Here is a 16,010-nt window from a genome sequence, read left to right on the forward strand (position 1 = left end):
CCACTGTCAAACATTTGGGGTGCAAAAATTCCTAACGACAAAACCTCTTGCTAGGATACAACATGGATGCAACATGGATAAAAAATATAGGAACAAAAAGAACCCATGTCATTGCCCTATTTTTAGTGCAGATTGATATCAGTCTATAAAGTAGATTTTATGAGTATAATGACTTAGGTAGAGCTAATAAGTTTGGGGAGTAGGATTTAAATCCAGGACTTCCTAACTGCAGTCCTAGCACTCTGCCATCTGTTACACTGTTGTATGCCTCTGTGACTAATTAATCTCTTGTAATCTTAAATTCAGTAATGGTAGACAAGATAGATTTATAAAGCAAAACATTTTTGAGAAGAAGTACCAAATGCTAAATTATTTGCAGCCTCCCTCATTAGTCTTTAACCATAAATCAACTTAACCCATGATCTATATAATATATCCTGTTTCGGATTTCTGACTTTTCTTCCCTTCACTGAATTTCAAATGTGTATACAGGCCATTCCTACCATTTTGCCATATAATCAAAGATGTATATGTGAATTCTAAGCAAGAACAAAAAATATAAACTTCATATTTATTAAAACAGATATAGGGGGGGCAGCTGGGTAGCTCAGTGGAGTGAGAGTCAGGCCTAGAGACAGGAGGTCCTAGGTTCAAACCCGGCCTCAGCCATTTCCCAGCTGTGTGACCCTGGGCAAGTCACTTGACCCCCATTGCCCACCCTTACCAATCTTCCACCTATGAGTCAATACACCGAAGTACAAGGGTTTAAAAAAAAAAACAGATATAGGATCATAGATTTAAATCAGAAAGGACCTTAGACAGAAGGCATCAAATTCAGCCCCTTTTATTATAGAGAAGAGGAGACTGAGGACAAAAGAGTTTAAGTGACTTGCCCAGGGTCACATATTGGTAAAGCTGTTTTTTTTTTTTTTTTTTTTAAACCCTTGTACTTTGGTGTATTGTCTCATAGGTGGAAGATTGGTAAGGGTGGGCAATGGGGGTCAAGTGACTTGCCCAGGGTCACACAGCTGGGAAGTGGCTGAGGCCGGGTTTGAACCTAGGACCTCCTGTCTCTAGGCCTGACTCTCACTCCACTGAGCTACCCAGCTGCCCCGCTGGTTTTTAATCTAGGTTTTCCTCTCTCCAGGTCCAGGGCCCTAATAACATTATACCATGTATTACTACATTAACATAAAAACAAGAATATATTTGGCCAACATTTACATTAAGGCCTTGGTGGTACAACTCGAAATTCTGGGGAGCAAAGAAAAATTTCCGAAATGACCCTCTACCATTTAGTCAATGTAAAATAAGCAGTTCATCAGCCCAACTGCAACTGGGGAGTGTTTTTCAAATATAATTTCCTGAATTTCAAATACCTGAAAAGTATTTATACTATGGAGAGAGAAAAAGGAGACAGCTAGCAATTTCCTGAATTTTCTCTAATTTTCTATAGGAAGTTGCCAACCGAAGATTACTAATGCTAATTAATGTATGCTGGGGGATAATGTACAATTTCATCCCATACAATACTAATAATCAATTATTTATCACTTTAAGATTAATAAGAAGTATAAATATATCACTATTGAAAACAGAAGAAAAGTGAGATTCTTAGAGATTCAGTTGCTTGCAAGCACTGGTGCCAGAATTCAGATCTAGTTCTACTGATTTCCAGCAGAACCATCTTTTCAATGCATTAAGCTCCTTTCACCTTTGTTGTCCATTGCTTTGTTCTATTAATCACTTTATTTTATATATATTGTGGGAGGTAGTTGAGGGGAGGGAATTGTCAGTAGAGAACATTTCCTTAAGTAAAGTGTAAATACAATTTACACTTAAGTAGAGCTCTAAAGAAATTTTTTATTGTGTAGTCAACATGCAAGTTAGAGACCCTGATCCTCAATAAGCAATTAGGTTTCCTCTGGCATTAGCAGAAGTGAGCAACATGTTTAAAAAGAATCTTTTATGGTGCCTTAGCAACATATTCTAACACTCTGTAAACATTCCTTTTCAAATAATCAGAATTTACAGCAACAGAAATCTTGTTTTCAATTTTTAGTATCTTCTTTCTCTGGGCATAACAGGGGCTATTGGGCCCAAATTATAAGGAGGAAGTTAGCTCTCCCTTCAAAAATCATAGGATCATAGATTTAGAGCTTGAAGGGACCTTAGAAGTCATCAAGAGTCCAACCTCTTCATTAAGTACAATTTCCTTTTTCATGAACCTTTCCATTACTTATCTATATGGATTATTCCAGACATTACCACATACTTCATAAATGTTGTAAAGGAATAGATCCGCTGCATTTCAGTGTCTTGTAATAAAAACAAGGCAACATCTGAAAATGAAGAAGAGGAAAAGCTGAAGACCAGACAAAAAGTTGTGTTCTAGGCAACAGCTACAAAGACGAAAGAGGCAAAGATGTTTACTCACATTTAACATCATCCAGGGTAACCTTGTCATTCTTTCTACGTTTATCAGTTCCTCTGGTTGATTTCACATCTCTTTTAGCAAATCTTTTCTCAGAAAGTCTAGTAATATTCAATGTAAATGTTTAGAAATGTTTTAACTATACTGAAACTGTCCTGAAGAAATACAGGTGTGAGTAGTGATGAGCCTCTGTGTGTGTGTGTGTGTGTGTGTGTGTGTGTGTGTAGCTTCATAACTGAAGGACAGCAAGGAAAATAATAGGACTAGTCCAGCTTCCATATAGGATACTCTCCTTCTTCAGGCCCTGAATGCCACACAAGTTCAGTAATCTTTGGATTTATGCTATATCTTCTGTCCAGTCTCTCTGGAGAACTAGAATTCCTTTAGGATAGATCCATCATTGTCATCACCACCACCACCATCAACATCATCTTTGTTCCTCTGTCTATTACTAGAGATCAGTCAAGTGTTAAACATAACTTTAAAAAAACTAAATCCAGAGCAGAAGTGAACAGTAATAATAATCTCACACTTATATGACCCTTTAAGACTTACAAGTTACTTTCTTGATAACAACCCTGTGAAGCAGGAAGTACAAGTTTTATCACCCCTATTTTGCAGATGGATTCAGAGAGAAGTGATTTTCCCAAGTTCAAATAGTGTCAGAGCCAGGATCTGAATCCAGGTCTCCTTGACTCCAAGTCTAAATCTCTTTTCACTATGCCTCTAAAAACAATGAAAACAAGGTACACAGAGTTTAGGTTATAAGTTAGAGTGTTCTGAAGAGTCAATATGGTGGAGTAGAGGGAGTATTCCAGCTGAACTCTCCCAATATTCTCCTCCAAACAACTTTTAAAATGCATCAAATCAAATTCTGGAGCAATATAGCCTCCCCCAAATTGAAGTGATACATTTTTCTAACATAAAACAATTTAAGAGGTTGGCAGGAGAGGTCTATAACATTGGGGTGGGGGTTGACCTGGAGTGTGCATGGTGGCAGCACCAGCTGGCAGTCTTAGAGGCTGCAGCAGCAAGGAGATTGGACAACTGTTCAGAAAGAGATTACAGGGCACACTGGTCAAAGGACTGGGTGCCACTTAGAAACTCCACTGCCCATTACCCAGGCTGCAGTTCCAAGGTGGAGAGGAGTGCTAGCAGTCACAAGGAAGCAGGGGCTCTTCCTAGGCAGAGCAGTGACCATACCTCTCCCAAGGTCACTCTACCTTAGAAGCACTGAAAATTAACAGACCCAGAGAACTAGCTGTGAAAACAGCAAGGCAAAGAAGCCTGAAGCTTATGACAGTATCTCACCTCCCCACCACTTGCACTCAGTCCATCTGATACATAAAGCACTTGCTAATTTATATTTTAAAAGTAGATGTCAATCTACTGTCAAAATGTCAAAAAAAAAAGTTGTCAATAATTTTTAAGAATGGAAAATCTCAACAACAGCCCCCATTAGCCAATTTCCAAAATGGGCTCCCTCCCTTAACTGCCGGAACAAATTTAAGTAAATGGTAAATATTAGTTCTTTGGTACTTTTATGTCAGTGGTGATGAAGATAATAGTTTCTTGAACTTGCAAGGGTTTAAAATAATTCTAAAAGTTACTAAAGAAATGTTCTAATTGTAAAATGAAATAAAGTACCTTTCTGAGGTTGTGCCATCATTTTCAGCAAAGTGAATTATTTTGCCCCTCTTGGGCTTCTCTTTGATTTCTGCCAAAGGCATAGGACTGTAAAAGATGGTAGTTATTAAGCAAACTATACATTTTTCTTGTAGGGGAAAAACGCCTATACAGTTTATCATCCATAACATTGGCCTAACATCATTTCACATTAACACAAATTCACACTAACCAAACTCCATACTAACCAAACCTTATAGTGGGCAATGGTGGAAATTAGAGGAAAAGGTTGGGAAGGGGGGTTCGCCTTGGTTGGAAATCCTCTTTTTTTCTTCTCTGCTCTTCCTCTGACCTTTTGCTCTCATTTGCTCTCCCCAATACTATTTCTGTGGAATTATCTGGTCCTTATAAGGTTTTCTAGAAGTCAATGTGGTTTCTAGGAGTTGATGAACTCTGGTGGGATATGCCTGTAATACCAAGGTCACAGTTTAGCTAATCCCACTAACAGTATAACTCATACCTTAAGTGAATACTTAAGACCTTAATAGATTGTGAGGTACAACCACCCACTGAGAATCTGGCAGAACAGTTACTTTAAGAATATCAAGAGGAAGTGACATCATGACTCTGCTTTGCCATTCATTCCAACTGTTTGTTGACTTAGTGGAATTCTAGGTCTTCCATATGTTTATAGCAACCTCAGTTATCAACCTTTCTAGTCTTCCTTGTCAATTCGTAGTCAACAACAGTCTGGGCAGGAGGCACTTATACGACATTTTTGGTGAGGCAATGGTCTCTGGAACAAGCCTCATCCCAACCCTTTGGGGAGGAAGGATTCATTCCTTTAGTAACTAGCAGCAGGACTGTAGAGAACAAAGAGATATCTAGACTCTCCTTATTAAATGATGGGTTTTCTGTATCTACCTGATAGAGTTGTTTTGTATCCTGTGGGGGCTTAAGATCTGTTATGGCTTTGGCTTTTCTGAACTTGGTTGAATGCCATGTTGAGTCACAAAGTAGCCCAGAAATTCAACCTCAAGTCAAATTTACACCTCTCTCTGTGAAGCCTAAGTCCAGATGCAGGAACAGAAGATAGGATTAAGTACATTTTCCGGGTTGATTTGTTTTATATACAAGGATATCATTTATGAAGAACCTCACACCCAGATAAGAGCTCTGATTATCTTCCTTTGAAAGATTGCTGATATACATATTATCCCACAAAGAAACTATCTTAAAACAATACTCCTTCCCAATTGAAAGAATTGGTCAGAGGAGAAATTTCTTCTCTTTACCAAAATTTACTGGATTAGAGGACGTGGTATGACTGGGTAATTTGGACAAGATGGCATCTAGAAAAGGAACTTTCTGCATTTTCATTTCATGTGGGCTACTACTGAACCGTAATTCCAATGCTTTGCACCCTCATATAAAGCTTTCTTTCTCTTTGGGCAGCAAAGGAATGGGGATCCTTATTATTCCACAGAATACATTGATGAGCAAACTTTTTAAAGAGGGGGCCAATGGAAAGGAAATGCTCATCTGTCAGTCTGTTTCTAAGGCAACTCTTTAGAAGTTTCATTGTATTGTATTCTACTCATTGTATTTGTCAGATTAGGAACGATGTTGCAGCTGGATAGAATATTTGTCTCCCCCCCCCCATCTGGCCCTCGGGCAGTAGTTTGCCCATCACTGCTCTAGGTGAAGCAATGGCTAAAGTACTAGTCCTGGAGTCAGTAGGATCTGAGTTCAAATTTAACCTAAGACTCTTACTAGTTGTGCAATCTTAGGCAAGTCGCTTAACCTTGTTTGCCTCAATTTCCACATCTGTAAAATGGGATGGAGAAGGAAATGGCAAATCAGTCCAATATCTTTGCCAAGGAAACTCCAAGTAGGGTCACTAGGAGTCAGACATAATTAGAAAACAAGTGAACAACATTCTTTACAGGAATTCTAAGTGAAAACCTATGATAGTGTTCTCAGCTCTTTCCTTGATACTTCATAGTATTTGACTTTTCAACAGAATTCAACTTTGTTTATATTATTATTGTTATATTCTTTTCTAGGTTTTCTGGACACCAGTCTTAATAAAACCTTACTCTTTGAGGATTATATATATTTGGGGTCATAACAATGATGGAAAAGTGCTACATGCTCTACCAACTTCTATTTCTCAGCTTGGCCAATGAAATCCAGGATCCCACATCATTCTGGTTTATTGTACGAAATTATTCCAGACTGATTCACGAGAACACTAAAACAGTAAGTCCAGAATTTCTTGGGTAGTGGCTCTGGATTTACTCAGTCATAGTCATAGAATTTTGGAAGAGGGACCTCAGGAATCCCAAACCATCAGACCATACTGTCCCCTCCTTTCATGGATGGAGAAACTCAGGCAAGGAGGTATTAATTGATATTCCAAGGCTGGGCACTTTGGGTACTAACTGTCCTAAAGTGAGATACTTCCTATTGTTTCTCTGTAAAGATACTTTCTGCTTAATTCTATCAGGAGTGTGATGGAGTTAGTTGGGAATCTACAACCATTGCCAATCAGAGCTTGATTTATTTGGTTTGTTGATTGTCTAGTCTTAAAAAGGAATGGAAAAAATGTTTGTAACACAGATTAAGCTTAAAAAATGTGTTGTGCATACATTTTTGCAAAACATTTACCAACTCCTCTAGGGTTTCTAGCCCTCATTCTTGGGCTAGAGGCTATAAGAAATTCATCCAATTCATTACTGAATTAGTGCCTTTTGTTTTGGAGTTGAATTTAGAGGAAGTAGTTTATCCAGGAGTTGTTTAGGGCAAACTGACCCATGGTTAAGATCTTCTAAAGAACAGAACATTCCTGGATTTACTGGGTCTGAGTAGATGATTTCCTTGGGCCATTATTTGCCTACTTTATCTCAGTGACTAGTCACTTTTAAAAGAAGGAATCCATCCATTTGCTCTACGTGGACAGAGGAAGTTTGTAATTTACCCATTTCTGAATGCTTGGTCTCTGGTTTCTAGGTCACTAGCACTTTAAAAGCATAATGGAACATGGCTTCTCCGCCATTCTGCTTCTGCTCAATGTCAGATCTTTTGTCCAATCTGTAGTTTCTGCGTCTTAATACTGCCTTAAGATCTCTATTTCTCTCATTAGATCTCTATTACTAATACTGCCTTAAGATCTCTATTTCTCTCATAAGATCTCTATTTCTCTCATTAGGAATGATGTTTGGCTTTGTTAACAATTAGTCCCTGCCTAGCAGATTAAATTCTGGTTTTCCACTACAGAAGTCTTATCTTTCCTTTTGTTCCCCATTTTAGCTGGGCATCGCTCTTAAATGATTTGTTCCTGGGCATCATGGATCTCAGCCCTCAGTGGACATTCTTTGGTCACAACTATCAGAATTTATCTCACACTCTGCTCTGCCTCAGGTCATGGAACAGAAGCTCACCTAAAATAACGACTGTTTGGAATCTCTGAGAAACATTGGTAAGAAAAGTAGGCATTATATAATTATGTCCACTTTACAGATGGAGAAAAAGAGACACAGAAAAGTTAAGGGATTTGTTGGTGGCTCACAAGGTTAATAAGTAATTCAGTTCAACAAATATTTATCGTGCTTGCTTTGTACCAGGCTATTATGGTAGGTGCTGGACATACAAAGATGAAAATCAAAGTAATAAATAAATGGGTTATATATTGTATATCTACATGTACACGTAGATGATAGGATCATATCAATAAAATAAAATCATCTAGTCCAGCTCCATTTTACAGAAGAAGAAATTGAGGCTCAGAGTTAAGTGACTTGCCCAAAGTCACACAGGCAGTAAAATGGAAGAACTGTGTGATTTGAACTCAGATCCTTTGACTCTAGGTTCAGCACTCTTTCCTCTGCCCCTGCTCTCAAGCAGTTTACATCCTACTTTCCAGATATTGAATCCAAGTCTTTTCCAAAGGTCTTCCCATTATATCATGTTGCTGGTATTCAAAGATGTGTCAGAAAACACCACCATTTTCCCTTTGTTCTGGTGATACTCATGAAATCCAATCTTTCTCACAGTGAGCATTTATGTTGGGACCCAGCATTCTTCATATTTTCCCGATACTACATCATAATCATTATGTTCCCCCTCAGTCCCAACTAAAGGTAAGAGATGTCCTCCATTTCATGATTTATAGCTCAAATTAAGTCCTTGATTTGCATCACCTAAGGATCTTCATACAGTTTTTACTGGCTGTTGCCTTTATTTTGACCAGTATGAAAAACTGGTTGACACATGGGGCTTTTGAAGATTTAAAGTAAAGTCCTGGCTTAACCCAGGCTTATTTGTCCCTAAGCAAATGTCTTAGTCTCAGCAGAGATTCTAGCTAAAGACCTAAAACTTTCCTACTCCTTTTATTTCCTTTTTTTCCTTCTGATGGTTAATGTTAAATTGGTAGAAGGGCTCATTAAAGCAATAAGAGACAGGTTTGTTGACACTATGTGAAGATGAGGCCTGCTAAAATGAGGCTAGCCAAGAACTTGGACACAGCCTAAGGGTAGGTAAACTTATCAATTGTTTTTTGTAGTCTGCAAGGATTCAGTAGAACATGTTGGAAAACCTGGCTTCAGATACCAGCTCTATCACTTCCTTGCCTAAGTGGTCTTAGGCAAATCACTTCTTTGGGACTCCTTTTCCTTATCTCTAAAATGGGAAGGTCCAACAAAAGACCTTCCAAGGGCTTTCAAGTCTAAATCTATGATTAACATTAAGACAAAGCTTTAGACTCAGTGGGAGAAATCCTCATTTGACATGAGTTCCCTCCCCAGCATCTCCCTTTCCCTAGACAGGGGAGGGAGGAAGGGCTCCCATTGGGCTACTGGGCAGAGGGACAGGTCATGTGAGAAATGTCCTCAGGAACTTGTGGAGAGGGGGAGGGGAGCAGCCCCCTCTGGTACAGGTGCCATAGGTTTGCCAACACAGCCTGTGACAACAACTTTATGAGGCAAATGGATATTCCAGAAGAACTAAGAAATGATTCTGAGAAACAGAAGAAAAGGGATCTTGGAAATTTTCACATCTGAGCCATAATTAGGAGTTACAAAAAATCAGACACAACTAAAGAGCAACACCTCATCCATTCATTCTCAAAACACATCTTTCACATTCCCACATATCCTTTTCTTTCCCATGACCTCCCCATTCTACTCTCAATTTAAAATGCCTATTATCTAATATATGTATAACCCAGTGGAATTGCTTGTCAACTCTGGGAGGGAGGAGTGAAGAGGGTAGGGAGACAACATGAATCATGGAACCATGGGGAAAAAAATTTTAATTAAATTTAAAATAAATTGGATTTGTTCACATAAAAAAAATAAATAAATGAAATGCCTATCATCCATCTGAATCTAAGTCATCTCTGAAGACCTTACTCAAGTCCCACCTTCTCTACAAACTTGGTCTAACTTCCTCCCCAGCCCACAAAAAAGTATATTTTTATCTGTATCCTCTTATCTAATAATTATATTCTAGATGTATTTTTATCTCCAACTAGATTATAAGTGCCTTGATATTCCTTCATGTTCTTCATAGTTTAAGCACAGACAGAACTTTGACCAGAGGCATTGTCTGCTGACAAACTGGTATATGTGAAGGGTTGGGCAGCCTCTGTGATGCCCAATGCCAGTAGTTACTCTGTTCTAGGAATCTCATGCCTACCACTGCCTCTGAGGCTACCCTGGCCCTAAGTTATAAAACCTACCCCCTTCTCTCCTTGCCAGGGGGTTGGTCTGGGTAGGGTTTCAAGGTGCATGGTATCTCAGGTATAGAAATAACAGATCAGAGCCCTATTTGTTTATAAGTTAAGAGGGGTCCTCAGAATATCTCAATGCTTATGTTTTCATCTGGGACATATGTTTGAACTTAAAGAAAAAGTGTCTGCTATTCTATCAATGTTCAAGCATTACTTCTGGCACAAAAGCTACAAAGGTACTTTTCCCCTCACTCTAGTACTACTGTATCATTGACAGTTATTTGAAACCCTCTTAAGGAGTGAAATGGATGCCTTTAATTTTGGTAGTTAAAAGAATGTTTGAAGGTTAAACACTGGCTTAGGAATAATTTTAAATCAGTATTTCAAACTATTTGGATGATATTACAAATAAAAAAATGGTTTTACTTACCTAAGCTTTTTTGAGTGAAAGGAAAGTTGTTGTCCACTTTTATTCTCATACAGGGAAACCTGAGATAGTCTTAAAGTATAAGAAGGTTTAGGTTAATGTGTCAGTAACATTCATCAGCATACAAATTCCCAAGCTTTATTTCTTATTACTATGTCATATTAATTATTATATTTATTTACTATTGCACCACAAGAAATGAGAAACAAAACAATCACCAAAAAATTGGAAGAGCATATAAAATGATGCAAAGTGAAGTGAACAGAACCAGGAGAACATTGTACACAGTAACGACAAAAATGATGAACAACTATATGATCAATAATGTATGATTATCAGCATTGCAAGGATCCAGGACAATCAGGACAACTCATGACAAAAAAGGATATCCTGCACCATAAAAGGAAGTGACCTAGTCTGTAGAGATTGAGGCATTCTTCACTTTATTTCCTCCATTAATTTTTCGCTAGTGCAAGCCATATGTATTTTCTTTTACAACATGATGAACATGGAAATATATATTGTATGATAATACCTGTACAACCCATATCACATTACCTGTTGTTTTGGGGGAAGGAGGGAGAGAGAGAGAGAGATCATGGATGGGAAAATTCCAGAAAGCGATTAGGTTAGTGTCAACAATGTAATTGAGAAAAAATTTTTAATTGATCTAAATTTTTTTATATTTGTTGTTGTGCTGTCATTTTCAGTCATACTTGACTCTTCGTGATCCCTTTAAGTCACCTCTTCTTGGCAAAGATAATGGAGTAGTTTGCTATTTCCTTGTCCAGCTCATTTTACAGATGAGGAAACTGAGGCAAACAGGGTTAAGTGACTTGCCTGGGATTACACAGCTGATTTAGTGTCTGAGGATGGATATGAACTCAGGGCTTCTTGACTCCAGGCCCAGTACTCTATCCATTGTGCATCTAGCTGCCCCAATAATTCTACAGTCTTTTGTAATTATAAAGTGCTTTTTTTGTTGTTGTTTTGTTTTTTAAACCCTTAGGTTCCGTCTTGGAATCAATGTTGATTCCAAGACAGAAGAGCAGTAAGGGCTAGGCAATGGGGGGTTAAGTGACTTGTCTAGAGTCACACAGCTAGGAAGTGTCTGAGGCCAAATTTGAACCTAGGACCTCCCATCTCTAGGCCTAGCTACCCAGCTGCCCCCAAGTGGTTTTTTTTAATACATATTTTGATACAACCCTGTGAGACAGATACTACACATTGGTTAAATAATCATTTACCCATTGGCTATTTTCCAAGGCAAGTAAATGGTGGTTAGGGGTTGGCGAAAGAAGAGTACCTCAAACCCAGGCCTTCTTACTTTAAGAATAGTATTCTCTCCACTCTTTCCTCTCTATCTATATGCATTAATCACAGTGACTATTCGGTTCAAAAACCTACAACACTCCTAACCTTTTCCCTGGTAGTCTGTGATCTTAGTGATTACAAACACAGGGTCTGATATTTTAGAAATTACTGAATAGAAGTTTCTGGGATACATAATGTGGGAATGAGCAAAAACCTATTAATTTAGGCTCATGAATTGCTAGAAATATTGTGACATTCTTTTAGGTTGAAAATTCACAAATGTTTGGTATGTAATAAAAATTATGCTAATCTTTTAAATGTTATCAGTTTGTTACACAAATCATATGCCAGTGGATGTTTATTTTCATCATCTGTTACTATATTCTTCATTTGTGAAGAAGGTAGATGAAGCTGTGTTTTCCTACTATAATGAAAGATGTCTTAAATATTATCTAAGATAGTTATAAAAACTATTATATGTTAAGACATATGAAACACATTATACATAGAAGACATTTATTCATTAAAAGCTAAATACAATGCCATATTTTTGGGAAGTTAACTAAAAGGAAAAGTAATCAAAGAACTACTTAGACTACTTGATATGGATATTATATAAAATATTTAAACTATCTGAGCAATGGAAAGAATGTAGTGGAAAGATCACTGGGCTGAAAATCAGAAGACCCGGTAGGAGTCCCTATTTCATCCCTTACTAGTTATGTAACCTTGGGAAACTTACTTCATCTCTGAGCCTCAATTTTATGATCTATAAAATGGGAAAATAATATTTATTCTAACTCACAGAGTTGTTCTGAGAAAAGCACTTTATTAGATGTAAAAGTCTTTTTAAGAAGAACATATTGCTCTAAATTAACCTGTTAATTCTTTAAATGACAGTCTGGGGGAAAAAAAACTTCATGCCATTAACTATAAAGTTCAATATTTGATATAAGTACACATATTAGGTAACTAACATTCTGGAAACATAAAGGTATTTCTAGGCATATTCCTTTGACAGCTTCAACAAATTCTCAATAAGAACTAATCAGCTTTTTTAAACATTAAGAGTATTTTACTTTTTTTTTTTACCTTTTTAATTTAAGAGTATTGGTTTCCTGATCCCAGTACCATCTCCCTAGGGGTGGAGATGAAGGCTGAAAAGCAAAAGATAGTGGCAAAAATGAATTATTAAAAGTATCATTTATAGGTATGTCTCGATGAAATCCCAAGTATCTTCAGCTTTACTCTTCTCTGGTGGTTCCTTAAATGAAGATCTAGGAAGACTTTATTCAACTTGCTTCCACAAAAGTACAACCCTTCCCCTTTTGAATTTGTGCTTCCATTACTTCGCTGGTTGAAGTTTTGAGGAAGGGATATGTCTATACTATTTTATGGAAAGCCCAAAAGTCACCATTTGCCACTGATTTTGGACTCTGGGATCTATTTAATAATGCCAAAAGGACGATCCGGTAGCCGTTCTACTCAGATAAAAGATTTTCTTAAAGGAAGAGCCTACCCTGACGTCAGTGCAGATCGAGGTCATTACCCTGGAATATCTCCAAATGAAAAGATTAAGGCAACTAAAACCATCCTAAACCCCACTTTCGCGGGTACTACTCCAGCTCGCTCCCAGAAAATCCATGCAATTTTACAGACATTTGATCCCTTTGAATGTTATCTTGTTTTTGCTTGAGGGCTCAGCATTGAATCAGAGGTGTTGGCCTCCAAGTTTTTAAGAGCTTCCCAGACATTATGCTTCTGAGCACACAAACTCATGATGACGAAACAGATGCAGGATCTGGTAGGCAAGGGACATAATGCCCCCACCCCTATTTTTTAGGGAAAGGCACTACCAAACAGTACCCCTAGGCTTCCTGAAGCGTTGGAAGCGCCGCCCAACTCCCAAGCCCTTAACTCCCGCCCTCAGGGGCAGCAGACGAATGCAAAGTCTAGTCCACCTACTGTAGCCAATCCGCTCTCGGATCTCCTTACAGCTCCCTCGTCCAATCGGGTGCCTTGCCGGGAGAGGGGCTCAGCTGCAGCTGGTGCGAGGTTGTCGCTTTTTACCGCGGAACTGGGGGAATCTTCTCTGCAGATAAGTCCGCAGCAAAGTGCGCGAGGCCGTGGCGCCGGCATCTGAGGGGCGGGCGTGCCTCCGCCTCAGCCTTCGCCTCTGCCTCCGCCTACTCCTTCTCTCACTGTTTTGCTGCTGCACTGGGAAAGGGAGAGAAGAGCCGGGGTGGGGGGATTGGGATCGCACTTGCCTTCACAACGTTCAACCGCCCCTTTCTCGAGCCGGTCTCGGAAGTTCGGGGCGTGACTGAGCGTCTCCACCCCCCGCGCTCACTCCTTCTTTTCTCCACCACCTGTGGGGGCAGGAAGCGTTGGCTGGGCACCAAGCTTTCCGAGACGTGATGGCTGGGGCTTTTGGAAGCCGCCACCACTGCGTGCTTGAACATCGGGAACTTCTGCCCATGACTGATTTTTTGGCTCTTCTGGCAGAATCTCTGGCGGATGCAAGGCCGCAGCCGGGAAAGAGGTATAGTGGCAGCTGCAGCCGCGGCCTCGGCAGCCACCGCTACAAAAGCCAGTTCATCACTATCTAAAGAACTTTCGGAGTCCTCGCTCTCCAACTCCATGCCTCAGGACGCTGCTCCGGCCTCCGTTGCTTATAGGAGGCGTGGGGTGGCGAGTCGTCACAGAGACCACCATCATGATCTGCTGGTTCAGAGAATGCCTCCTCTAGATTCTATCTGCAACCTCGACCAGTTGCTGCCGGGCACTGACCTGAACACCTGGCTTTGGATCCTGTAGAAAGGGCTCTGTCCTTTACTCAGTTGCCTCCCGGAGATGGTAGTCTGTCCATCTCTAAAAAGTGGGATAACACTGCTCTTTGGAGCTCGCCTAGCTCGCGGTGTTGTCATAAAGTTTGAAAAGGAGAGTGTGAAGGTGCTTTGTAAATAATATATTCTTCTACCGTGTTTTTAAAGGTCCTGCCCCTCCTTTAAACCCCTCCTCCCCCCAACCTCCGTATTAAGTGCACAGAACCACGACACAATGTACCATAGAGGATTTCAGATGAAGCCTTTTTGGAGTTCAGCTGCCTGTAGGGGTGTCTTGTCATCTTGAAATGTGCTTCTATTATTTTTCTACTTTTTAGTGTCTAGGAAAAATAGAGAACTAGAATTCATGCATAATTGCTGTGCTAGCCCTACAAAAGAAAATCCCTTAGATTTTTTCTAGATAATGGTACATTTCATATGTGTCTTAGACAAGACGTTCTAACTTTATAGAACAGGACTTAGCTTTGGGCGTCTATAAATTTCATTAGACCAAAATATTAAGATGATTCCCAGTTTTATTTCATTAAAAGTAAAGGGAAACTGCTGCAGTGCCTATGGTGAAAAATGAAAACTGACATTATGCTCTTGTGTATTTGACGTTTCTAAAAGCAGATCTTCTAAGATTCATGAGATGTTATTCTAAGGTGGTTTAGAGCTGAATTTATCCATGCATTTTCTGATTAGGTGTTAAGACTCCTAATTTTTAATTAGAGGGCCCACCTTTAATTGTCAGCAAAAGATCTTGTTCGAAATCTGACTAAAAGATTTGACTTGAATTTTGTCTATTTCTCATATATATATATATATAGTTTGGGGAAAGTTTAAGAGGATTATTAGTTTAATCAGCTTGAATGTTAACATTTCCACTTGTTTCGACCCAGAAAGTCGGTACTATTTTCTGTCTTCCTCACTTAAGCTGCTCTAAAATAAAATTTGAGTTCAAAGGATCCTTATACAAACAAATCCAGACAGGACTTCAAAGACCATCTGATCCAAACTCTTATTTTACAGAAGTAAACCGAGGCCCAAATAGATTAAGGGGCTTGCTCAAGGTTATACAAAAGCAGGATTTGAATAGGAGATTCATCACTGCTCATTCTTTTGTCCCTTGGGTAGACATTTTCTTTACTTCCCATGTTAATTTTTTTAATGTACAAAAATTCCTTTCAAACATCTGGGAGTTGGTTTAGAGTTGGGAAGAGTAATTTTGAATTGTAAATCAAGATAGAAATCTATACATGTTAGTCAGTTGTGTGCTCCCCTCCTCCCAACATTTCCTAGCCAGGTTATCTGTGAGTATATGTATATATAAGTATTCATACAGACTTTCTGGAGCAAATTAGTCATGGAAAAATCATGAGGTAGGTAGAACAAGAGCTACAGATAGCATGATCACTAATATACTAAAATATTCACTAGGTTAACTTTGATTTTTTTACTCCTGGATAAACCCTACAATCCTTCCTCTACGTCTTAACTAAAATGGAAAGGTACTAGGTCTTCCCTAGAGGCATTCATCCAATTCCCTAGAGAAATTCATCCAATTCATTATTGAATTAGTGCCTTTTGTTTTGGAATTGAATTTAGAGAAAGCAGTTTATCTAGGAGTTTAGGGCTGACTGACCAAAGGTT

The 16,010-nt window shown here is 38.9% G+C and overlaps 1 protein-coding gene across 1 annotated transcript in view; it reads right to left on the reverse strand.

The window, feature by feature from the left end:
* Positions 1 to 13,736, reverse strand: part of PPP1R36 (protein phosphatase 1 regulatory subunit 36) — a 32,749-nt gene extending 19,013 nt beyond the window's left edge. The window contains exons 1-6 of the mRNA XM_044664850.1: positions 13,498 to 13,736; positions 12,625 to 12,689; positions 10,222 to 10,290; positions 4,082 to 4,168; positions 2,438 to 2,535; positions 2,276 to 2,342 (exon numbers count right to left, since the gene is read on the reverse strand). Coding sequence (XP_044520785.1) covers positions 2,276 to 2,342; positions 2,438 to 2,535; positions 4,082 to 4,168; positions 10,222 to 10,290; positions 12,625 to 12,689; positions 13,498 to 13,671 — 560 coding nt within the window. The 5' untranslated portion in view covers positions 13,672 to 13,736. The remainder of the gene's footprint in view (positions 1 to 2,275; positions 2,343 to 2,437; positions 2,536 to 4,081; positions 4,169 to 10,221; positions 10,291 to 12,624; positions 12,690 to 13,497) is intronic.
* Positions 13,737 to 16,010: the final 2,274 nt, after the last annotated feature.

The sequence above is a fragment of the Gracilinanus agilis genome, chromosome 2 (assembly GCF_016433145.1).
Source record: "Gracilinanus agilis isolate LMUSP501 chromosome 2, AgileGrace, whole genome shotgun sequence".
NCBI classification, from domain to species: Eukaryota; Metazoa; Chordata; class Mammalia; order Didelphimorphia; family Didelphidae; genus Gracilinanus; species Gracilinanus agilis.